Source organism: Daucus carota, chromosome 8 (assembly GCF_001625215.2).
Source record: "Daucus carota subsp. sativus chromosome 8, DH1 v3.0, whole genome shotgun sequence".
NCBI classification, from domain to species: Eukaryota; Viridiplantae; Streptophyta; class Magnoliopsida; order Apiales; family Apiaceae; genus Daucus; species Daucus carota.
In genome coordinates this window covers 14,441,950-14,468,092 of record NC_030388.2, presented here as the reverse complement: position 1 = coordinate 14,468,092, position 26,143 = coordinate 14,441,950, and the positions used below count along the sequence as shown (strand labels likewise).

At 34.6% G+C, this 26,143-nt stretch overlaps 3 protein-coding genes across 3 annotated transcripts; 1 reads left to right on the top strand and 2 right to left on the bottom strand.

Moving 5' to 3' along the window:
- Window positions 1–5,322: 5,322 nt before the first annotated feature.
- LOC108200065 (phosphatidylinositol/phosphatidylcholine transfer protein SFH11) lies at window positions 5,323–13,208 on the top strand. The gene is made up of 11 exons (XM_017368124.2): window positions 5,323–5,702; window positions 5,781–5,809; window positions 8,684–8,767; window positions 8,886–8,939; window positions 9,754–9,831; window positions 9,934–9,987; window positions 10,873–10,932; window positions 11,030–11,125; window positions 11,616–11,717; window positions 11,820–11,900; window positions 12,633–13,208. Exons 1-11 carry the CDS (start codon window positions 5,648–5,650, stop codon window positions 12,939–12,941), a joined length of 1,002 nt encoding a protein of 333 aa, XP_017223613.1. The 5' UTR covers window positions 5,323–5,647; the 3' UTR covers window positions 12,942–13,208.
- A 393-nt stretch (window positions 13,209–13,601) lies between these two features.
- LOC108199056 (nuclear transcription factor Y subunit B-6) lies at window positions 13,602–16,751 on the bottom strand. The gene is made up of 2 exons (XM_017366812.2): window positions 16,621–16,751; window positions 13,602–14,222 (listed from the first exon to the last, which is right to left on the bottom strand). Exons 1-2 carry the CDS (start codon window positions 16,676–16,678, stop codon window positions 13,729–13,731), a joined length of 552 nt encoding a protein of 183 aa, XP_017222301.1. The 5' UTR covers window positions 16,679–16,751; the 3' UTR covers window positions 13,602–13,728.
- Window positions 16,752–18,594: 1,843 nt separating this feature from the next.
- Window positions 18,595–23,216, bottom strand: LOC108197685 (trihelix transcription factor GTL1). The gene is made up of 2 exons (XM_017365375.2): window positions 22,790–23,216; window positions 18,595–19,599 (listed from the first exon to the last, which is right to left on the bottom strand). The coding sequence occupies exons 1-2, from the start codon at window positions 23,077–23,079 to the stop codon at window positions 18,885–18,887; spliced, it is 1,005 nt and encodes a 334-aa protein (XP_017220864.1). The 5' UTR covers window positions 23,080–23,216; the 3' UTR covers window positions 18,595–18,884.
- Between the last annotated feature and the right edge of the window lie 2,927 nt (window positions 23,217–26,143).

Here is a 26,143-nt window from a genome sequence, read left to right as displayed (position 1 = left end):
TTTAGATGAGACAATCTCTTATGCCATAGCCAACTGTCATCTGAGCTTGCTTTGCTGAGAAGGAAAGTGATAGATTCAGACTTTACAGAATTAAAGTCAGCTACATATACATTTCCTTTCCTTTGTCCAATCAGAACCACATTGTTGTCATCTCCTTTGGTGACAACACAGGCTGCAGGAGTGAAATTAACTTTGTAACCTTTGTCACAGAGCTGACTAATGCTAAGCAAGTTGTGCTTAAGACCAGACACCAATGCAACTTCATCAATGATGACATTCTCTTTTGCAATCAAGCCATATCCCATAGTATATCCTTTGCTGTCATCTCCAAAGGTAATGCTAGGGCCAGCTTTCTCCACAAACTTTGTGAGCAGGGAGGAATCACCAATCATGTGCCTGGAGCATCCACTATCCAAGTACCACAAATTCTTCTTGTGGTTTCCCTGCACACATTTTACAAACAGATCAAGTTGATTTTGGTACCCAAATTGCTTTGGGTCCAGATTTGTTAGTCTTAGCAGTCTTTTCCACTTTCTCAACCTTTACCTTGGATTGAATTGATTCAATCTTTGGTTTTGGTTGAGAAATTGGAATATCAATTCTGTTTTCAAACACAGGCCTTTGAGGCATGCATACATTGTTCATTCCATGCAAATTTGAATGAAATTGAGGCATGTTAAAGGCATTAAAATAAGGATTGAACATATATGACATGTTAGGCTGAGAATAAGGATTGTGAGGCAATAAACCAGGCATCATATTCATAGCAGATAAATTCATGTGAGGAACAGATGTCATAGGAATAGGCAAAGATAAATTAGGAGCAATCACAGTTTTACAATTAGCAGATAAATGATTTACACTACCACACTTACTGCAGGTTTTCCTAAGAGCACTAGCATTGGGAGTGTAATTAGTGTGCTTGTTAACTCCTATTTTGCCATTTCTATTTCCTTTCTTCTTTTTAGTCTCCTCAGATTTATGCTCACTAGTATCCAACTTCTTCTTGTTCTTGTTACTGGAATTGAGAGTGTTATTAACACTATCACTGGTCTCAGAAGAACTATTCTCACCTTTAACAAAATTCTTTTTAACAGGACCATATTTCTTGTTAAGCTTCTTGAGAACATTCTTGTCAACTGATGAGTTTTTGTTCAACTGATGACTCTCATCAGTTGAGACTTTGCTTTTCAACTGATGATCATCATCAGTATTCTCATCATTTGAACTGTTCTCAGATACCTCAAGCACTTTCTTATTCCTCTTCCATTCATTCTCTACAAAAGTCTCTCTATCTTGCATGTTAATGATATTGGTGGAAGCATCTCTTCCAGATTTCCATTTGGCAATAATCTCTTGTTCCTTATCAAGCTGCTTTCTTATGATCTCTTCTCTCTTCTGAACAACCAAGAGATCATCCTTGGCTGTTTGACACTCAATTTTCAGCTTCTCAAACTCAATAAATTGAGCTTCTAAGGCACTGTTTCTATCACTAAGAAAGGTGTTAGCTTCCTTAATTCTACTATTTTCCTTAGTGAGAGATTTTAAAGAAACATGCAAATGATACAATTCTGTAGACATTTCATTAATGGTAGCATTGCATTCATCTTTAGTTAACTCAACTAGGTTTGTAGTGAATACCTGACTACTGCTTCCAGTGTTTTCTTCTTGATCTGTGGAGTTGGCCATTAGAGCTAGATTGACAAACTCCTCCTCTTCATCAGAATCATCTCCAGCTGCCCAATCATCCTTTGTGATGAATGCTCTTTCCTTTTGTTTGAGAAGTTCATAATATTTCTTTTTGTAGTCAATGTTTTCACTTGACTTCTTCTCAACTTTAGGCTTTCTGCACTCATTTGCAAAGTGACCTGCATTCCCACAGTTGAAGCACTTGAATTTTGATCTGTCTACCATGCTTCTATCAGACTTGGGATTGCCTTTAAATGATTTTGCAGAATTAAAATTCTTTTTGAATTTCAGTTTGGAGAATCTTCTTGACAGGAAGGCTAGATGCTCATCAATTCCATCACTTTCTTCACCAGAATCAGCTACATCTTTCTCTTTTCTATTTCCTTTGCTTGACTCTGAGCTCTCCTCTTTGACCAACTTCTCAGTTTCTTCAACTTGAGACTTTCCCTTGTCCTTGACAGTATCCTCTAGAGATGCAACTAGAGCCACAGATGAATGCCCTTTCTTTTGGCTTTTCTCAATTTCTTCATCTTGTTCCATTTCAAGCTCATAAGTCTTTAAGGTTCCATACAGTCTCTCTAGAGTATAGTCTTTAAATTCTTGTGTATTTCTGAGAGAGACTGTCATGGGTTTCCATTCTTTGGGAAGAGCTCTTAAGAATTTCAAGTTTGAATCCTTAACTTGATATACTCTTCCAAAGAGCTTTAGACCATTTAACAGTTTTTGAAATCTGTTAAATGTATCACTCAAACTTTCACCAGCCTTGAAATGGAATGACTCATATTGTTGAATCAGAAGCTGCATTTTGTTCTCTCTTACTTGCTCATTCCCTTCACAGATGGTCCTGATGGTGTCCCAAACTTCTTTGGCACTTGTGCAGCTAATAACACTATCAATCATTTCTTGATCCAAACCATTGAACAGAAGGTTCATGGTTTTCTTGTCCTTGTGCACTTCTTCAGTATCTTCTTGAGAATATTCATGGATAGGTTTTGGAATCATCTTACCTACCATGTCTTCACCATCAGCTCCCATACTTGTGCAGACTAGGGCTGAGCAAAACCGAACCGGAACCGAAGAACCGAACCGAACTATGAAAATTCGGTCCGGTTCGGTTCCAAATTTTTCAAAACTTCGGTTTTTTCGGTTTTTCGGTCCGGACCGAATTAAATTTCGGTTCGGTCCGGTTCCTTTCAAAAAATTTCGGTTCTGGACCGAATAAACCGAACTTTTTATATTAATAATTTAATATATATAATATATGAATAATAATCATTACCCAGCAAGTCACTAAGTCTGAGTATGTACTCTGTAGCCACACACCAAACCCACTGTACACTGACCCTAATCACAAACTCACCCCTAGCGACATAGCCTAATCAGCAGCCTCAGCTCAAAATCAGCCGCCCTAATCAGTTATCAAAGATCCAACCTACTGAGGTTCATTTAACTTATCCGACTACCGCTAATCACAAGTAGAGAATCGAAGATTTCAGTCATCAAGTTTCAAGAATCGAAGATTCAAACTTATCCGAGGTTCGTTGCTAGATCTCCTCAATGTTTAAGTTTGAAGAATCGGAGCTTTGTAATAAATTTGATAGCTACTGCCTACTGTAGCCTGAAACTTTGCAGATCGGAACTGATTAACAATTATGTTGTGTTTGTATCCATTTTATTAGCTTTTTTATATATTTGGGCGAAAAATCGGTTCTGTAGAGAAAAACCGAACCGAACCGAATTATTGCGGTTCGGTTCCGGTTCGGTCCATATGGTTATTTCGGTCCGGTTCGGTCCAAAAAAAAATAGAAATTCGGTTTTCGGTTCTTTCGGTTCGGTCCGGTTCTGGACCGAACCGACCGAATGCTCACCCCTAGTGCAGACCTTCATGGGGACATGAGGTCCTTTTTCAATGCAGTTCACATAGCTTTCATCAATGGACAACAGATGCAGATGCATTCTCACTTTCCAGTGAAAATAGTTGTCTTTGTCAAGAACAGGAATCTTCACTCCAGCATCCTTCTTTCCCATCTTTCTTTAGCAGTGTTGATCTTTTTCCCTGTTTGTTGGGAACATAGCTCTGATACCAATTGTTATTTTACACCAACTATAAGAAAGATTGTAGAAGGGGGGGGGGTTGAATACAATCTTTTACAAATTAAAAGATTCAAGAAGCAATACACTTAATCACAGTAAAACAGAAAACACCAAGTATTTAAAAATACGGGTGGATTGAATGATCCACCCGTGAGATTTTATATAGAAGAATCTGTGGATTGATTACAATTCGCACAGCTGCTGGTTCATCACTCAAACAAGTTCTAACTCTCAGATTTTTCTCTCAAGTAATTTGAACAAGTTCAACTGATGCTTCTAACTTGGTTATATACTCCAAGTTTTACAAAGCTTTTAGCTAGATTACAAAATGCACTCTAATCTAAAAACAATGCTGCACAACTTTGTCTTATGCATGCTTTCTGAGATGTCTTCATCTTTGACCATCATCTTGATTTGATCCAGATTGCACTGCATGAGATAAGTATGTTTCTGCTTCTTCTTTATTTTCCTAATTAGGCTTCCATGTCTATTTTAGTGTAATTCGATCCATGTGATTTGTCAGACTTAAGCTCTAGTCACTTTCAACTGCTCTTTGCTTCATCAGTTGAAAGTTCTGGTTGCTTTCAACTGCTCTTGACTTTATCAGTTGAATGCCAGGCTCATCAGTTGAATGAATTACAAACTTCATCAGTTGAATGCTGTTCCAGTCTCATCAGTTGAATTCCTCAGCATCATCAGTTGAACACTTTGTCTTCAGTTGAATGCTTGATTTTCATCAGTTGAAATATCATCCAGTCTTCATCAGTTGAATAGTTACATCTCATCAGTTGAATATCCTTCACTTAGATAAAATTACATGGCATTGGATATTTACAATTAGCCATCCTATTCTACCCATCCGTTGATAATTCCCAAAGACAAGAGATATAACAATTACAACTGAAATTTGATAAAGATTCTAAGTAAGACATGTTACAAAATGTTTATGTTATCATCAAAAATTATTGATTCCTAACAGATAGTACATATTATCTTCATATATATTTAATAAATGATACATACCAACATATAATTATAAATTTCAATTTAAAATAATCATACTTTATAATATTATGTTTACTTAGACTAAATAATAATTATTTGAATAATTGAAATAATGATGATATTTAATGTTAGTGGATCATGTCCGACTCATATTCAATGGATCATATACGACCCGATTAAAAAATAGAAAATACGATACTGGATCATATTCGGTTCAGATTCGGATCTCAAATACCTGAGATCGGCTTATATCTGAATAATATGATCCCGGACATAAATCTGAACAAACTAAAAATAATATGATCTGATATTTTATTGAGGGATACCCGGTATCGCCTAGATCATTTTACGGCCCTAGTCGACCTACACCATACATAAGTGGGTCAGTTCAAGAAACAAAAGAGAGTTAAAAGATCCCGGATTCAGACTAGCCTTGGTAAAAAAGGAGAGGGAAACAAAAGATCGATCTCCAATAATTTCCTTTCAGGTTCTCCGAATCTTCCAAAACAACGTGAGGTCCTTGCCTTTTACTCCAAACGGGCCACATGAATTGACTCAGGAGGCCTCACTTTCTTGACCCCTTGATGATAATAAATAATAATAACAAAATTAGTGGCAAATATAAATCCAAAGAATAGAAAAAGAATTCATTACCATACATGTGCACATTACTACATATACATACATAAAAATTAGTTGTGGAATCATGTTTTGTGCTGCTTAGCTTCTTCTTCATCTCTTCTCTCTCACTTGCATCATAAAGACTCACACCCTGCTGAGTTTCTTGATGTAAGTATATTATATTATATACACAAAGCTTCTTAGGATCAGAACTGCCTCTCTTTCTTGATTTTTCATAATGGTTGTAGTTTCACAAGAAGCCATCAATCAGTTTCAATCACTCATGGATAAAGGTGGCTACTTTTTCTTTAATTATTATTTTCATTAATTTTTAAGCTTCTTTTCTCAAATTTAGCTTCTTTTTTGTGCAGTTGAGGAACCCCTGCAAAAAACATTCCAGGTGACCATTTTTACAGTTTTGCAAGATCTGTGCTTTTAACTTTAAATTACTAATCTTGTTTAACTCATGAGCTTGTGTATTGCAATTGGATTGTAAATTGTCCATTAACTATTAACTCAATTGAGCTCCCCTCTGCTTCCCTACTTCTCAATTTACATTAAATTTCTATTATATGCTGTCTGTATGTATCTTTATATGATTATAGATATTTTAATTCTCTTAAGAAATGCTCTCTGCCATTTCTAGGAAGGATTGTTGACACAGCTTGTTGCTAGTTTGCCTTCTTGGTGCAATGATTCAGTGTGATGTGAATAAAAAATTAGTATTTGTTTCTCTTTAAAATTGAAGTGTTCTATCTTCTTCGAATTTGCGGTGCTTGGTGCTTGGGTTCCTATAGCTTTGATTGTAGTATTGTTTGGTTTAAATTTCCCTCTTTGGTCTTCAAGTGTAATTACACAAAGAACACTGAAAAGTCAATGCAAGCCAAAGTCTATATTTTTATTACAAAACAACTTATAACCATTATTCAACGTATCCTCTGAGTCTTTGCAGAGTTGGTTTTTCTGCATAGTCTACAGTTGACTTGTAATTAGATGACAAGTTGTCGTATTATTAAGTTTGAAGTATTTACATATTGTGACTTTTCCTCATGAAACACAATAATAAGTTCTTTTTTTTTTGGTATTGGTGGAATATTTGTAGTAGACTCAGTCATCTTCCTGCTATTGTAGCACTATTTATCAAATGCCAGAATAAGAAGAACAAGCAACTGTAGTTACAGATCATAGCCATCAATAAAAAAAAAAAAATCGTTTATTTATCACTCCTTTAAACATCTTGTATATATTTACGCGTGCTCAACCCATGACGACTTGTTATCGATAGCAAAAAATATTTACAATTACTTATAGGATTGCTGCAACAACTGGTTGGTAATGTTTTTTGTGAAAAATATAAAAGGTTGGTAAAAACTTTTACCAACAGACACGTATGTATGTATGTGTTCACTTATCAACTACTAAATTACTGTATTTATCTTTCAATTTTTCTACGTCTTCCCTACTGTAAGCCTGCTTTTTATTGGATTTGTAAATAAAACTACTCTTATATTGACAAATATAGTTTTGCATTTCTTAAATTTCCAAAAGAACCTTGAAAGAACTCTTATCTGGAAAGTCATCACTAAGAACTACAATATATCTCTCTTGTGCAGGCTTTATATGCATTTAAACCTTTCTGTATGTCAGGGTTGGATATGTATCTATGTAATTTACAATGAAGTCCTGATGGACGAAATTCTGTATAAATGCCTATCATGTGTTGATTTTTAGAAAATTAGCCGCTAAGAATGGAGTACATGGCAAGTTTACAAGATAGAAATTGTGAACGAGATATTATTAAAATTCCCAGCGGAAAGTAGTGTACACTTCAGATGGTCTACTTATTTTAACAATAAGTAGACCATCCTTTTGAACTCATCATTGGAGATGCAGCTGTAGGTGTCAAAACTAGAAGAGCAAACTTAGATGAATGCTTGTACAGTAGCTTCTAATCTCAAGAGGAGCCTAAAAAGGTTGAAGAAGCTTTTCTAGATCCAGACTGGATTTATAATATAAAACCAGAGTTAACATGCAATTCTCCCAAGTTTTAGGGGTATCTTAAAGCCACAAAGTGTTCGTGGGAGGCTAATTATATCGTGTATGTTGAATATTCAACAATAACATCCACTTCAGATTCTTTGTTAAACATCTTATAAATTCTGTATAAATGCCTATCATGGGTTGAGTTTTAGAAAACTTAGCTGCTAAGAATGGAGTAGATATGGCAAGTGTACAAGATAGAATCTGTGGACGAGATATTATGAAAATTGTAAAGCAGAAGTAGTGTACACTTCAGATGGTCTACTTAATTATTTTAACAATAAAGTGTGATGTGCATTCATTTCAACAATAGAGTCCGAAGTATATTCATTTTTGTGAATATATGTTGGGTAAACTTTATAGCATTAACGTAATACATTATGACGCTCCTCCAGGCAGTCAATGGTGCCATGACAACCTTAAAAATTGATCGTCACAATGTAAATCTGCTATTCTCTCAACTCTAGTTGGGTGACGCTACATCACCTTAAACAAGATTTATAATCATTATGGTGTCTAGTATCACATCATTCTGAATTATATATTTGGGGTTCCGTAAAAATTTTCCTCCAGCTTAACCTTTTGAAGTGCATTTATGGCATCCTCTTCGGTGGGAATAATGTTGTATTAGACAAATAGGAGTGAGTATTGTGACGTCAAGAATCAGGTTTTCACAAGAGTGACCGAGACATGTACATATTCAGTATTTACTCAAAACAAAATTGCATTTTCATATCCTGGATGCTCTGAAGCCCATCACCACACAAAGCCCATATTTTCTGTACTAAATATTATTTTGATTTGTAAGATCTTATTGATGTTTTGTATGTAAATTATATAGTTGTGCATTTCAATTCTTTCATTTATTGCTTTTGAATTGCATGAATCGCGAAAGTGACAAAATAGAGTGAGTATCGTAGAAATGATGGACATTTAGTTGCTGACAACAATATGACCTGTTTCCTTTCCATGCTCCGCTTTGTCCATTTTACGCATGTTTATTTCATGCTCCTATTTCATTAAAATCACGCAAACGTATGACTAATGCCATGTTCACTAATACTTATGTGCATTTTTCTTTAAGCAGGCAAATTAACTGATCAAACCTATACTTACTAGAAACCACCTAAGTGGGCTTCTACTCTTCTTCACAGAATATGTTACTATTTTAATGCAGAATACTGTATCATAAAATTGTCAATTGGATATTAAAAAAACTTCTTTTTACCCACAGAATGTTCACCAGGGACATCCAACCGAAGCTATGGAGCGTTTCCTTAAAGCAAGAGAGGGAAATGTTTCCAAGGGCCACAAGATGGTTAGATATTTTTCTACTCTTTGCTTTTTTGTATAGTTCAAGCTTTTTATTTAATTTTAGTATTAGATCTATATTTGTCATCTTTGTCAATCCTCTAGTACTTGCTAAAATGTTACAGTTAGTGGATTGCTTGAATTGGAGGGTGGAAAACAAGATTGATGATATATTGGCGGTAAGTGTAAATTTCTCCTGTAAGTTGGGCCGTCACAGAAAGTGAAAGAGCATTTTGATATACTTGTATTGATTGGTTTCTGATATATTATTTTCAGCACGTGTAGTTTAGTGTTTTATAAAAATGATGTTAAATATTTCGATTCGGTGCTACTAAAATAAATAATTAACCTATTAGTCCGTCAATGCTTTTCATTGATGAACACATACATCCACACACGCACTCAGACACTTTCTCATAATCAGGATTGATGTTGATATTGTCAAACTAAGTAACAAAGCATAATAGTGTATGTTAACCGTAGCGTGCTTAATAATATTCAGCTAGTTTTACGACAGCATTTCTTAAAAAATGAAAAATACAAGTATGATCGCATTTCAAATACATCCGTAAAATAATTTGAATTATAATTTATGCTCTATTCTACTAGGATTCTACGCATTGGGTATCCCTACCATGGCAGATCTTTAGACTTTTGGACAAGAGACTCATCCTGTGTCAAATCTTTTGGTTGAAATTTGGGCACTTTGACCTAATTTGAGCAGTCATTCTGTGTTTGTTTTGCCAATTGATAAAATTTTATGTCAGACCTTTGTTGTGTTTGACACTCTGTACCTCATTCTGAGCAACATAGATTGCCATGCTAATATAAAATCTACCTGGAATAATTTCCAGTTATGAATATGAATGTATCTCTAGTTTTAGAACATTGAGAGCTCATGCTAGTCGTATTCAAATGTGTTGATAATATATGCCAAACTTGTCCGATACTCAGTGGCTAGTCTCACCTTTTTAAGTTTTCTACTTTATGCAGAAACCTATAGTTCCAACTGATTTCTACAGAGCAGTGCGTGATTCACAGCTTATCGGATTATCTGGTTACACCAGAGAGGTTCCACTTTTCAACCTTTTCTCTGACGTTGACTCATTCAAATGATGTAGATTTTCTATCTCATCGTTTCTACTCATTAGTATCCCCATTGTTATCTTACAGGGCCTTCCTGTCTTTGCTATTGGTGCAGGCCTAAGCACATTTGACAAAGCATCTGTAAGGAATCACATTTTTTTTTTTTTTTTACAATTTGATTCTGATTTTTACTTGATATTTTGACCCACACTCCTGGAAGTAATGCCCCTATATCTATTGCACAACTTTAATAGTTTTTATCTGAAGCATGTACAGAATATGAAAGTGGAGGACATCTCTAAATATATAAAGATAGCAGTCCTTCAAGTATCATAATTTGTCAGGTCACATTTACAACACAGTGAACGCTAATCTGAACTTGCCAACAAATATAGTTTTTGGAATTTGCTGGGTGATCAGTCGATAGCTTTGTCTCCCCTTTTTGTCATTATACCCCTGTCAACTAGACATTATATGGGAGTCGGCATTGTATCCAGATACTTAACCTTTCATCACTTCAGTTCAGAATCAAATATATTGCCTCCTGAAAAAATTCAATAGAACTAGATTACATATGAAGCTTTACGCGGTAAATTTTTGGATGTGTATCTAAGAATCCTGATTTGTTTCTTAAATGAGATCCTGACACTTGGATCCTCACGTGTGTGTGAAACCCCGCACCCAAGTCTGGGTGGTCAAGAGTGTACAATGTTGTTAACTATATCACTTTACTTGCAAGAAGCTAAGATAAAGTATTTTAAAACTGTTAAAGAACAGTTACAGTTCAGTCATGATTTTCATATCACAACAACCAATGTACTTGGGTGCTATTGGCATTTTCATTACTAGAGTATTTTTTTGTATTTGTGCGTCAAGCATGGTGGCTTAGCTTAGAACTTTCAAAATCTATGAATTTATTTGATTGCCTCCTTGGGAAAGTTGGCTTCTGTCATATATCTTATTGCATTTTAGTGTTAACAGCAGCCTATTTATGTATCTAAACTATTTTGGTTGAATTCAATTCAGGTTCACTACTATGTGCAATCACACATTCAGATGAATGAATATCGAGACCGCGTAGTTTTTGTGAGTAGAACATTACCACATAAGGCTTGACCTTTTTGTTGCATTCTTTTTTGTCTATTGAATTTTCTTGACTTTTTTTTTGTTCTATTTTCTGCAGCCTACTGCAACAAAGAAATTTGGGAAACATATTAGCAAGTGTGTGAAGGTATTGGACATGACTGGCTTGAAGATGTCACACTTGAGTCTAATAAAGGTATGCTATGATCGAAATTTCCCTGTGAGTTTTTTTATTTACCCTACATGATGCTTGCTTTCTGATCAATGTTGCTTTAGATAAGCTCACAACTTGACTGATGTATTATGAGAATGTTTAGGTAAACTTGAAAAAATTACTTACGGCTAAAGTTACCATAGATGAAAGTGAACATCATTATTAACTTAAGAGTCAAAAATTAATTTAAGTCGGCAACTTAAAAGGTGAACAAGCAGGCTCTATATCTCTTCAGCTTAGTATGCTTATATTATTTGTGGTAATCTTGGACTCAAAGTCTCTTGCACTGTGAGTTGTGACAAAGCTTCATACAACAGTTACTTCTAAAATTCCTATTCTCACTTGCTAAATATATTATAAAAAAAGAGATTATGACTACTGGGAGAAAGATATGAAACTGATTTCAGTGATGTATATTAAGTTATCTAATACATATCTAAGTAGGATTCTGAGGAATGTTATCCTTGTGCAGCTACTAACTATTATTTCTGGAATCGATGACCTGAATTACCCAGAGAAGACAGTTACATATTACATTGTAAATGTACCATATATATTCTCAGCTTGTTGGAAGGTAGGCACTTAACTTCTTTCCAATTGTGCCTAATAGGCTTGTTGCGTTTTTCTTTCTCATTTACACAGCAACAACATCCATTTAACCCTTTACTATAACCAGGTTGTCAAGCCACTCTTGCAGGAGCGGACAAGGAACAAGGTTCAGGTGCTTTCAGGTCGTGGACGAGATGAACTTCTAAAAGTAACTAATTCTCTGACTACACTCTGTCATAAAACATGTCATATTTTTTGAAATTCTTCAGTTAAGTGAAGATTTTCCTGATGCTAAGTAGAGGATCAATGATGATCGTAAGCTTTAAAGATAGTATCTGCTTAGGTGCTGAACATTTCATGCTCTTGTGCCATCAATTGTCAATGGTTTCTGAACAAGATTCACCTAGTACAGAAATTAGAACTATAATGCTTCTAAATCATATACAACAACATGCTGGTGTGGCATTTTACGAGTTACCACAGAGTGACAGTGGCTTGGAGGATTTTACTCATCTAGTATACCCTCACAGTACGACTAGTATATATATATAACACGAGCTACTTATGTTGGCTTGTACAGTAAACAAACGTCCGATGTTAAAGTTTGTCAGACTGGGTTGTGATATTATTTACTTTTAACACCCTATAATATTATAAATATCTAAACTTTAAGCCTCTCAATACCTTTGCAACAAATCTAATACCCTTGCAATATTTTGGCTGGAAATGGATAAACAAAGGACTTTGTCAATCAACACAAAACTTCAAGTGGCGTTCATTACTTAAAAATTCACTGCATTCCTTCCTCGTCCTCGAAAAACTAGTTTTACTGGAAAACCAAACACCTTTTCTGTACCAAATGCATGTAATGTTTATTGCCTCACTTCTCCGGTCTTTATGTAAAAAATTCTAATGTTATGCGGCTGCTTATTTTATTCAGATAATGGAGTATTCATCCCTTCCGCACTTCTGCCTTGAAGGCTCTGGATCTGCAAGACATGCTGAAAAGTGCTTTTCCTTGGATCATCCTTTTCATCAACAATTGTACAACTATATCAAGCAGCAATCCTTTCTCCTGGACCCCGTCACACCAATAAGACAGGGATCTGTTCATGTGGATTTCCCAGAGATGGGGTTGGAAGGAACCAAGGTTGCCAAAACCTTAGAATCGGAACTACAAAAGTTTCGGAGTCAGGATGGGTTTCCTAAATCATTAGACAAACAAAAGAGCGGTATTGACATAAATTAGGCACCTCATTTTCTTGCTAAACTGGGTGGTAAATCCTGAGCCTGCTGCCATCACTTTGTCGACACCTTTACAAGTGGTATTGCGGTTATGTTGCTCCAACTGTTCTTACCATCATACTGAGTAATGTTACTACATGTGATGTTCTTGATCACATTTTATCAATTGTAAAAGGCTGATTCTATGCTGTAAGAGGGTAATTTATATGTAAGCCCTGTTGTATGAAGCTAGTAACTATTATATATTTCTAATTCTATACTATACATGGAATGTCGATTGTGCAGCTTTTATAAATGCTATAAATTAAAAAATCTAAAGCTTTAACAAAAGAAAAAAACAATCAGGATTTGTTTTCGAACGTTATCCTAGATAGGAATTTAATTAATGTAAAAACTTGCTGCATGCCATTATAAAGGAGGCCTTAATTTTGTGCCGTCCATAAAACCAGAGTAAATAATTCTCCCAAGTTTTAGGGGTATCTTAAAGCCACAAAGTGTTCTTAGGAGGCTAATTATATCGTGTATGTTGAATATTCAACAATAACAACCACTTGAGATTCTTTGTTAAACATCTTATATGCTTCCTATACTAATAATTTGAAATGGAATCAGAAGATAAGGGCATGCAACAAAACAGGTATCTCAAAGTGTCCACTACCTTCAGCTTAATGCATTTCAAGAACAACATTCATATTCTTAACCACAAAGCTACTACTTTATTTTCTTCATTCTACTACTACAAATTTCTCAACTTGACTCACACTTTCCACCTAGAACAAGGATCAAGGCTACTAAGTACCTCTGGCACCAGAAGTACTTCCAGCATTCCGAGCATCCTTTAGAAAACCTTCCGTTGTCATAACCCCTGAAGTCCCGTTATGCAGTCCCATATAGTAAGGTGGTGTGAATGAAGTAGCAATACCCATTGCCCGGTGCTCAAGTGACCTCCTCAGTAACAGATCACTCCTGAAAGGCTCGCCATTTTCAATTTCACGCATGCGATTCAGGTAGACTGTGAGGGGCTCAATGTAGTCGTCAAAGCCCAGATTGTTCATCGCCCACAGTACATCCTCTGCAGTGATTGTCCTGCGCTGCTCCTGCTGGCACCTCATGTTTGCTTCACTTGTTACAAAGCTGATAAACTCTGACACACTTTCTTGGATTGTTTCCTTGGCATCATCGGAGATTTTGGCATGGGATGGCATGATCTTTCGCATTATGCGTATCACATTTGCAATTGGCATGAACATATCTTGTTCTCTCACCATGCATTCTTTGTCAGCAGCTGTTGGACTTATGTTAATCTCTGACTTTATATTACAAAGCAGTTTATGCTGATATGAATATGCGGAAATGATCACATATATTCATACAAAATTTAATAATGTACCATGATGCCTCCAATAAGATTTGAAACTCTAGGTAGTTAGTTCAAGCTTCTCCTCAATGAAAATCACATATACCAAGAAACTAGAGTGCAATTATAATTTTCCTTGGCCTACAAATTTATGCAGCAATTATGCTTATTCTTATAATCAATATAAAATAAACCCCTAACAACAAAATATGGGAGAATGTGGTGAAGCAAGATTAAGAGCCTCTAGGTGCTTGAAGCCATTTTTGACTTCAAGCTTAAAAATGAAAAAAAATGTCTGTGTAATAAGTCGATAAGCCGATAAGCCACAAACGGACTAAAACCATAAGCTAAGTTTGAGGTACTTTTTTCATTACTTTTCTCTAAACCTTTTTTATATATGTAAAAATTACCCATAACTCCATAAGTCATTCATAAATCATTTTTTTTTCTTTTATTATTAATAATTATGGAGGATGAGTGAGGACATAACTTCATCCGAAAATATTATCATTTCGTGTCTAACACACATAAAACACTAATAATTACAATATAAGAGTATCTAATACAATTTCCATAGCTAATTTTAATTAAAAAAAACAATTTATTTTTGCCAAGAAAAGAACATCTTTGATTATTAAATGAAACAAAAAAAATTACATGGCTTGATTAAAATTTTTAGTAATCACACATATTTTACTTTTATCATATATAACTACATACATGACCAAATATTCAATATATGCAATTGTTCCTCATCATACCTATATATGCTAATCATGGTATAAATTGTGACATGATCCAATTTTGTTATTTTAATATTTTAAATGGACATGTGTTGCTTATTAAATTTATCTATACAAAACTATAATAAATAGGGTATTAATTGTAGTTTGATATTGATATTATTTTTGTTACTTTTAATTACATTCGTTAAGATTTTTCAATTCGAACTATTAAATATAATACTTAGAAATAATTAATTCAAAGTATCAATTCCTACTAACAACATATTAAAATTTAAAGTTTACAATATTAATTTTAAAGATAAAAATAAATGTAAAATCTTAACAATTACATTATATTTTATTTTAAAATTATTAAAAAAAGATAATAAGATATAATAAATCAAATATACATAAAAAGCGTTCAAACCACAGTAAGTTAAAATATACTTTATCATAAATATACATATGAATATTATACTTGTGATATGGGCTAGGATGCGGTATAGATGAGCAATATTAACTTTAAAAAAAAAACCATGACATGTAAAATGTAAAAAACGGAACCACGTCCGGGTGAATAAACAAGTTACTTAAACTGAGGGTTTCTTAAAAAGACACGTGCCACGCTAAAGTGAGACGCAAAGGTAAATGACGTATCCAGTTTGCATGAAAGCCATGTGGCAGCATGTGTTTTTTTAAAGGTCAAGAGGAAAAACATAATATTATAATAACATTATCAAATAATATATAATAATGTTAACAATTAGAAAAAGTGCTATGCTCCTATCAATTATCTATCAATTAGTATTAAAATATATATATGTATATATATGTACATGTTTTTATAAAAGACATCATATATCAAAATTTTAATTGATTAGCGAAATAATCAATATAATTCATATTGATTACGTTAACTAAAATTTTTTTGATATCCAATCGACAGAACTAATATCATGAAATATGACTAAAATACTTATACACAACTTTTTTTTCCTCCACCACTAGTCCATAAGGTTTGACTCTCTGACACACATTTTTAAGCATATTGATTTCATAGCTAAAATCAATATTTTTCAAATTTTCATTTTACATTTAAAGTATAAATTTGATATTTTCTCAGAAAAATTAAAATATAATCATTTTATACATGTGGTCAATGTTCTTTAGAATTGTCTAGAAGAGAGTCGAGTGTCATTTATTTTATAAAAAAAAATATTGAAGGGTGAATGAAATTAGAATTTCATTTACCCAAGATAAAAAAACATCTGACAACATTGGTAAACTCTTTCAGTCAACAAAAGAATCATCATAATCAGCCATACCAAGCTATATAGGTTGCTCAATAAATGTTGAGGGAAGGCAACTGATGAAAAAGAAACATACACATATAGTGATATAGGCAATTCTGATCACAAACATGAATTAATCAATCTTCCCATTTTTAATCAAGCATTCCAACTTGAAAATGATTGATTTAACAAATAGATTGTTAGAGAATGGACACATATTTGGTGCAGTGTAAGTGGAAAACAATAAAAAGGGATGAAAATGAAAAGAAATACAGGTAATAGAGCAGCAGAAGATCAAATAACAATTACCAGAATTTGTGTTACAGCTGCTGGTGTAGCCTTGTCCTTTTTGCCCTCTTTTCTCCATCTTGATCTTGCCTTTTTCTTTCTGCTTAATCTCTCACTTCACAGGGGGGAGAGAGAGAGTTGCATGCCTAATTAATAAACACTAGTGTAACTAGAAAAGGCTAGAGAAAGAAGAGTGTGGATTGTGTTGCATGTGCCACGTGGCAGAGGCGTGGTGAACAAGAAGACTTCGAGGCCAGCTTTGCTAAATTCGTCTCTGCTTGTTCATTTACTTTTACTGCTGGTGCACCTGGCTGGGGAAACAGCTATGTACACTCACCATAACAGCAGAGAGGATGGTCATAAAAAATCAGAAGTTAGGAACTAATATCTTCACCTACCGATTCAGGATTTATAAGAAATTTTGCGATATACTGAATTTTTTAGTAAAATCAGAATGTAGTCGATAAACCGGTATAATATTCTTTAGAGATTGATCAGAAATTCTTAAAAAATTAGAAATTTTCTTAAAATGTCACTCTTGAGTCCTGACTGTCCCAATATTATTATTTACATTATTACTACTAATTTAAACATACAAACAACTTAATTCAATTTAACGCATAGAATAGCTTTTAACATATATGTTTTTTGTTTTTTCACTTTAAAAAGATGATTGAAAGGATGGGCGAAGTAAGTTTTTTCTATTTCGAATTCTTTTTCATGATTTTACTAATATGACTTATAGCCTTACAATTGAGTATCAGGCTATCCAATTGTACTCTTTTTCATGAATTAATATTTGAATCAATAGCAATTGAAAATACTAAACAAATCATATTTTCCAACAATTTTGCATTACAGCTTGAGAGACAAAACTTGCATTACAATGAATGCAAGATGAAATGCATATAGAAAAATCAGCAGCATGAAAATCAACAATTTGTTAACAGGATCACAGTGGACTTGCAATGCCACATCTAAGTCCAGTTGCTGTGCACTTGTGTTTCTCTAACTACATGAGTCTATTTGTGACTCTTAAGTAGAGTCCCAGAATTGGATGAGCAAAGTAGCATTACCAAACAAAGAATGCGAGAAAGACGCAATAAAGAAGAAGAGAGATGGGTATGAGAGAAAACAATAGAGCTGCTGATGGAGAAGGTTCGGGTTGCATATAATAAGGAAACACTAATATAGCTGACAAGAATAGCAGAGCAGCAAACAGTAAAGCAATAAATCTGTTATCGACGTTTGATGTGCTCATCTCAGCTCTAGTAATCTTATGGGGATGCTTGAAGAAATCAAATACATGAACTGCTGATAAACATGTGTGTGTAACAGCCGATTTCTGTATATTTCTAATATTAAGACAAGGGATTTGTAGGCTCATTTTTGACAAGGATCTGTTGGATCTTTTGTGGAAAATTTTGAATCACTGTTGGCATACACTGCAAGAGATCAAAGATGATATTTAACAAGTATGTATGTGTTGTATATTTTTATGGGAATTTTGGAAGTTGTTGGCAGGAGATCAAAGCAAGTTGTGTAAGGGGAAAGATAAGATACCTCTAATTAATTGTGTTAATATGTACTACAGTTTACTTTTGACTAGTTGATACTAATGTGATCCATAATTACCATTTAGTCCATCATTTTTACTCGACCTCTTGGTCCAATGATATCTCTCTCGCTACTTTTGTCAAGGGTTTGGAAGCATACTATATAGCACACATTCTTTTGGTTCTAGTTATGTTATTGTACTTTTTTAGCAATAGCAAAAAAAAAAAAAAACCCCATCCCTCCCCTGCAGGTACTGTAAGAGATGCATCATCAGAAATACAGTCTAATCACCAGCTTACACTGTTGATTTAAGATTAGTTCTACAAGATAACACTGAATCGGACATAGAGATACTTGTCAATATTCTTCATCGCCATTAGATACATTGTTTCAACAAATTAGTTAAGGCAAATAAAACCCAATACATGAAGCCAAAGAGAATCCAGGAGCAAAATAGTCACTTAAAAAGTACAATCTAAATACAAAACAGTAACAAGTTATAATACTTAATGACATCCCAGATAGATTACTTCACTTTCAAGGAAGACTTAAATAGAGGCCAGCTTCATAGATTCAGGACTACAATCTGGAACAACCGGAGAGAGTACACGAAATAAAAAATGACAATCAAAGTACAGAGAAAATTTTCATTTTGAAGGTACTTTGAATGACAGTGAATACCTCGGCTAAACATGTATGCTACTTCTACAGCCGTCCTCAATTTCAATCTAAATATTGCCGGTTGCATTTACTAATGTTATTAGTCCGCTTTTATATAAGATATCAAGTTCTTGAAAATAGGGGCATGATTTTGAATAACCAGAACAGCTCTTTTCACACTCCAATGTCTTCCTGTAGTTATTATTGATACTCTCCCATTTTTCTTTCCACTTCTTTGCAGTGCGGTTGTACCCCATCCTGAATAATCTGGCTGCTACCAATTCCCATAGAGAGCCTTTGTGACCATTCAGGAACTTATGATCCAAAGCAGCTCGAACAGTTATAAGGGATTGTACTTCAGATTTGCGCCATCCCTTATTATTAGGATCAGTATCACAATTGCCAAGATTGCTAAATTCTTGCTCGTTTTTCTCAGCGCATGAGACTTCACAAGATTTTGGAATTTGAATTTCATGGCCCAGCAAATCTTGTACATAGGATATGAGAGCCAGGCTGCGAGATACCTCCTCTCTTCGTAACTCCTCGTCCCTTTGGGCCCTTTCAATCTCCTGCTGTTTCCAAGCTTCTTCCCTAATGAGTCTCGCCTCTTCATTCTTCTCTAAAATATCCAACAACTGTCTATGCATCCGCTCTTGATTGTACATGACTTTCCTCATAATATTCTCCATAAGCAACTCTAGAGAGTTTCTTTTTCTTTTCCTCTTTCGGTTTGTCGATTCTTTCACTGCTTCTGATGACTCACTATCATCATCCGAAGAGGAGCTGAAACAGAACGAAAACATTGAGTTGGTTTAGGAAATCTAACATATAAAAAAAATTTCATCAGCGATCACATTGCAAACATCTAGCTCACCAAATTAATTTAATGTTTTTGAACATAATTTATCAATTTCAATAATTGTTATGTTACAGGCCAACTTTGCATAATATCATCACTATTCGCAGACAAAGTTTGGACCATCTACTGATTAAGTATAAATTTTTTTACATCATTTTTATCATTCTAAATTTAACATTACATTTAAATTTTTTTGTAAAATATGCTGTACAAGACCCCCATTTTATGATATGATATTACATACACTTGAGATATTTTACTGAAACTACACATCTAGATATAGAAATCAGAAGTAAGTTTTCAACTTAACACAATTCATGAGCTTTTTGCAAAGTGGAAGGGAAGGAATATTTGAAGTAAACTTCACCTCTTTCTATAAAGGTTCAAAACTTTGCACCCCAGTTGCATCATTATTTGTGTCTGCTATAATACCAATTGCATCATACCTAGATCCATTCAATCCAATCCCGCAAAGCTTCCAATTCCCCATCTAGGTATTGCTTACTATATGTATGCATATATTTATTATTTTACTATTATATTAAAAATACATTTCACATATATATTATGCAAAAATATATATTACAATAATATTTAAAGAATGTTAATCATATTAATCCTAACATCACACAGAAGTAAATATTCTAAAGTTGAAATATTTAAAGACATATATCTAGGGTAACGTGAATATATGTCGCATCTAAAGAGGTTGTGACAATCCAATCTCAATAATGATCACCATTTTTACTTAAAGGTTCACGCCATTATGCTTTAATAAGTTTACTATAAACTTAAATGATGATTATTATTTACACATAGCTAGGGATATGTGGAGCTTGGTGTGTAACCTGGCAGTGAACAAGAAAAAACGGAAAAACATAATTTAACCTAATTTTCGTGCAACGCGCGACATTTGTTAACAGATCTCCTAACTATGTTAACTTCATCATAATATCTCTCACACATAGCTAGGGACATGATGTGGAGCTTGGTGTATGACATGGCAGTGATCACGAAAAACGGAAAAATACATAATCTAACATAATTTTTGTGCAATGCGTGACATTTTTCTATATATATTTATAAAAATAGGCCGCCTCAATATTTTCACTTCATCATTTTTTTCTTTCAAAAAATTTTCATATTTGTTTTCGCAAGATGCCCACAGGATGCTCCATCATATCCACAACTGCAACACGGCATTTGAAATGCCCAAAATCTATGTTTATAATTACTTGTACAGAGAGAAACCAGGTGTTGGTTTAGGTTCCGAACTTAGCTACATCTGCACAAGTCAAATAAATTTATGATGGGACACCATAGAGTTATAGTTTACCCTCGTTAATTTCAGCAATTTAAGAAAAAATTTGTTATGATAACATTTATTAAACTGATCCTTTACTCTAGATTTTAGTTGTTTGTTTAAATAGGCCAAAAATAAAATATAATGAGCCGAAAAGAAGAGCAACTATGTCCAAATGTTTGTTCATTTTACTTGATATCTTCTCGAAAAAATTTAGGAAGATATATATTTTTTCTAGTGTAAGAAATAATACCTTCTCAAAAATTGAAACCATCCTTCTGTCATCCATGTTTTTCTACTCAGTTCCTAACTATACAGATGATGGGAGGGGGAGTTGGAGGGGGAGGGGGGGGGGGGGGGGGGGGGGGGGGGGGGAGTGGGAGGGAGATGGTGGGTAGGGGGATGACAAACTTACTTAGACAGAGTTAAATTGATTTTGTTAGCTCATAGCTTTCTCACCTTGGTATTGTATTAAAATGTATCCCCAGTCCCCATGAACCATGATTTGCAAGTGTTTTCTAGACCTAATATAAAATAATCACCATGAGTTTGGTAGCTGCTTCAATATTGTTATTCATGGTGGTGGATGGTGATGGTAGAAGAGTTAAAATATTAATAGAATCTAACATTTTTAATGAACTCCACTTACAGCCAATCACACACCTCTTCACATCACATCACGTCATCCCTGGGACACAAGAATACTTCTCTCTCACACTACTTTATTAAAATAATCTCCATTAAATTACAAAGCTTAACTTCTACTTGTAAAGAAGCTTAATCAACTTTCTTAACTTAAATGAACCTCTAACCTCTAAAAGATAAGATTCTTCATTCTTCTCCAAAACCACTAAAACCACTAAATGTAGATATAATGAAAGATGGTAAATCCTATAAGCCACTTCATTCTTCTCCAAAATATATAACCCCATTTTACGATTTAACCCTATGATGCTCAAATTTGCCGGAAAACCATCCATACCCGTTTCGACACTACTGGGTATGGACACAGGACCCGGATAGGATCTGCCTTCTGAAGAATGGACTCGTCATCTCCAATGATAATGACTATATGATTGTACTATACTATTATCTTTTACCGACTCCCTTTATCATGCTAACTATTGTTAATTATTTGATTCAACTCTTTAACTTCTAAAACTGTACCTGCTATGGATTTTGTATATATAGTAAATATCATATTACCTTTTTCTCAAAGGTTCAAATTTTGTCTTTGAATTAGGTGATAAATACTAATTTCAAAATAAATATCAAATTATATTAAACATAATAAATGCCGTGTTAATCACTGTAAGAACATGTCACTAAATCTAAAATTTTTAACTCCAAAATGTGTCCCGTACATCCACAAGAGTCTGAGCATCATAGTTTAACTGGCTTATTGTTTGACAGATCTTTACTAAACTGAAAGCATGTGCACTTTAAACTACACTATTAAATTTCAATTCAATACACAAATGAAACAAGCCATTTATAGAATCAAATACATGAATACATAAAACACAAGTACTACAAACAATAAAAAGTGACTTGCAACACATAATTGACATATACATAACAAATTACGTCAATAATCAATATAATAACTACTAAATTAAAAGTACAGTGTAATTTCAACACAGAGAAGAGAAAAATTATCAACCAACAATTATTATGGGAATTGTGAATGTGATATTATTCAGATAAATTCAATGGGATTTAAATGAACATTGTAATTTATTAAATAAAAAAAGATTATACTATTCATAAAAAAAGAGGGCAAATTGGGTAAAAAATTGAGTAAGAGGCACCTGAACTGAGCATCGAAAGAAGTCGCCTGAGAAATGAAATCGAGAAGCTGAGCATCCGATTGCGCCTTATAATCCTGAAACGCCTTGGAAACAAACGACGCCGTATCACACCTGGCCTCGTTGACCAAGCAAGGCTGCTGAGTCATATCGTCGGAGGTCCGGCGAATGGGCCGGAGCTTCTGAGGCTGCGAGAAGAGTGGATAGGGAGCTTGGGGGAAGGGGGTTAAGCAACTGTCTGGTTGGAAGATGGTGGTGTTGCTGCAGCTTTCATGCTCCACCGGAGAAGACATTTTGTATGTGTAGAGACTAGTATATGATTATAAACTGGGAAGCGGCAGAGAATTTTGATTTTGGGACAGTAAAACGTAGGCGGCGAGTAAAAGGGCGACGGGGTTAAAAACCTAATCTTCCCATGTTTCAAGTTTTAACACCTCCCCCGGGCGCCTGGGTTTATAATCTACATTTATAATCTATTTTAGAAAAGGGTTTTATATCAAAATGAACACCCGTTACGTCAAAATATCTCACTTGACCCATCTCATCGGGGACTCATGTAGGCCACGGTAAATCAAATATATATCATTTTATCCACCTCATTATTCATACCTCTTTACTTAATCATTTATCGAAAATTAACTGTTTAACTTTTTACTACGAAACCACTTCGAGTACTTTCATAATTGTGTCTAGAATTTATCAAAATAATTTAGGAATTCTTAAAGCAACATCACTATGTGGTTTAAAGAATATATAGTTAAAATTATATATATTTGGATGATCACCCTTGCTATGTTGCTTTATAAATTCTCAAATTATTTCGATAAATACCAGAGATAATCATGAAAGTACTCGAAGTGGTTTCGTAGTAAAATGTTAAACGGTTAATTTTTAATAAATGATTAAGTAAAGAGGTATGAATAATGAGGTGGGTAAAATGATATATAATTAGTTTACAGTGGCTTAAATGAGTCCCCGATGAGATGGGTGGGTCACATGAGATATTTTGATGTAACGAGTGGCCAGTTTGATATAAAACCCTTTTAGAAAATTTTAATATTTAAATATTATATAAAAATAATTTATAAAATTATATTTTATATATACTTTAAAATACTTGTAAAAGAATATACAAATATTGGAAACAAATAAAAAAGACGGATGTTAACATTTAATAAAATTTATTCCAAAAGATATTTAGTACAATTAGTCGCTAAAGCAGCGCTTCGTAACGGCGTTATTATATATCTAGAACCTGAATGTAATATGTGTACATGGTTTTAGATATGTGTAAGTTGTGTACCCCTGCTTTCAAAACTACAATTAATGTACCTATGGTTTGAGAAAGATTGCAAGAATCGTTATTTTTGCTTTAACACCGTCTATCGAGGTGTTTCTTGTCATTTCCCAGCTCTATTACCCAATTTCCTCCTTCATTTGCCGCCATCTCCATTATTGCACATTCACTCATCTTTATTACCACAATCTATGTCTTAACCTCCATTAACTTATCTTGGATGATCGTCGTGCATAACAGTGAACATGACTTGGATGTTAAGAGTTTTGATAGAGAATGATACATACAACGCACTGGAGACTCTCGATTATTGCATTGAGTTACATAAATTTGTGCTTACTTTTTATGTATATTGTTCTTGTTATAGTGGTCATCACACTGCGTATGTGTTCTGTTTTGGTCAGGCAACAACCTTGTTTTGCTATGTCAGGTAATATATTTGTGTATTCTGTGTTTGTTTGGTTTTAGGGTTTAGAAATTTGTTAGATGTTTGCTTGATGATATTGTGTGTTATGCCACCTTTTTGTTGAATGCGGAGTATGCTGATAAATTGACCATAAAAATTGCGGTCATTTTCTTTAGAGCCCTGAATCATATATGGCGGTCATTTTCTTTCGAGCCCTGAATTGGCTTATTCGGAAAAAAAAAACCTTGTTTTTTGGAAGATCTGTCTCGTGTCTGGTACTGCATGGTTCCACTCTTCAAGAACTCTGAATCATTTTATTGTAGCTCATCTTCTTCATCATAAAGGATTCGTTTGCCCCTAAATGTTACGGAATCTCGGGTGTCAAAGTGTGGATTTCATATAGTCTGGGGAAAAAAAAGTTGTTGCCCAAGATTAAGTCTGGCATACCAATCCCCCTAAAGTTGTTAAGCCGGCCCCAGAGCAGCAGGCCCCCGAATAAGTCTTAAAAGAACACACAACTATTAACACTCTTCCCACAGGTCCGGCACGCACAATTAAGTTCAACCTTTCCTTCTTTCTAACTTTTTGAGGAATCCATTATCAATGGTTGTGAATGACTTGTTTTTCAACTTTTAGTGCCTAATCTTCCAAAATCAAGTTGTGTACCGTCCAGTTTGCATCCCATACTACATCTGCCTTTACAATATTTACTAGATTTTTTACGTTTTGGATATAACATGTCCCCTTTGTCTTCACCGTCACCATCTACATCCACTACAGCATCATTAGGGCTGCCCTTTCTTCATTTAAAAAGCGCTTATTTGACTAAAAATGGAATCTTCGCTTTCTTTTAGAACGAAAGTCTCTATGAAGCCCCTACTTACTTTTTTTTACTCAAAAGGCGAATAGCCCAGACCTTAACTAACACTGTCGATTTAAAGAACTAAGCGTGCATCGATCCTATCAAATGTATAAAGAAACTTGCTGAGATGAGTCAAGCTTCTGACATTTAACATAGATAGAAGAAAAGAGGGCTGCCTTAGTATTAGTTTGGCAGTAGAGAAACAAGCCTGATTATTCAAGATGAAATGAACATAGTGAAACAATTGAGGCGCTCAATGATATCTATTATCGACCGGAGCAAGCTATGTGGTTCTAAACCAAATAAATGGCTCCTAAAGCAAAGCAGCTACTAGAATGAAAGTAGTCACCGCTAAGCAAAGCTATTCTATTTTTGTTGAAGCTTCGTTATATTAGATTTGAGAGTATGCATGCCCAGACCCGGCCCAGCTTTGCATCATTACTCGCGATTGGTTAGGAGCACCGTCAGGGGAGGGAACGGGAGCATGGGTCTCTCAGGAGCAAAGGCTTCGGTTGGGATAGAAGCATAAGTACGCATAGCGGAAGATCCACCGGCAGATCCTACAACAGAGGCATGGGCGTAGGTGTTCATGAATGATGAAGGACGCTAAACCTAAGACTCGAGTTGAGAAAGAGAGATAGGCCACTAAAAGGGCTTTTCGGGACCCGGGGGTGGATTATTGAGCCACGGAGGGGCAAATCGAAGGGTTTCCATTGGGATTGGGCATGGACGAGCCTCGACTGGGCCAACATTGATGGGGAAAAAAGGAAAAAGGAGGTTTGTAAATAAGTC

Bases quoted from the DNA above. Each gene is read 5' to 3' on its own strand.
- LOC108200065 (XM_017368124.2), top strand. From the start codon at position 5,648: ATGGTTGTAGTTTCACAAGAAGCCATCAATCAGTTTCAATCACTCATG. The intron at 8,768-8,885 runs GTTAGATATTTT...AAAATGTTACAG, and splicing joins TTTCCAAGGGCCACAAGATG to TTAGTGGATTGCTTGAATTG. The intron at 9,832-9,933 runs GTTCCACTTTTC...GTTATCTTACAG, and splicing joins TATCTGGTTACACCAGAGAG to GGCCTTCCTGTCTTTGCTAT.
- LOC108199056 (XM_017366812.2), bottom strand. From the start codon at position 16,678: ATGGAGAAAAGAGGGCAAAAAGGACAAGGCTACACCAGCAGCTGTAAC. The intron at 14,223-16,620 runs GTAATTGTTATT...TAAGTCCAACAG, and splicing joins CAGCTGTAACACAAATTCTG to CTGCTGACAAAGAATGCATG.
- LOC108197685 (XM_017365375.2), bottom strand. From the start codon at position 23,079: ATGTCTTCTCCGGTGGAGCATGAAAGCTGCAGCAACACCACCATCTTC. The intron at 19,600-22,789 runs GTGCCTCTTACT...GTTCTGTTTCAG, and splicing joins TCTTTCGATGCTCAGTTCAG to CTCCTCTTCGGATGATGATA.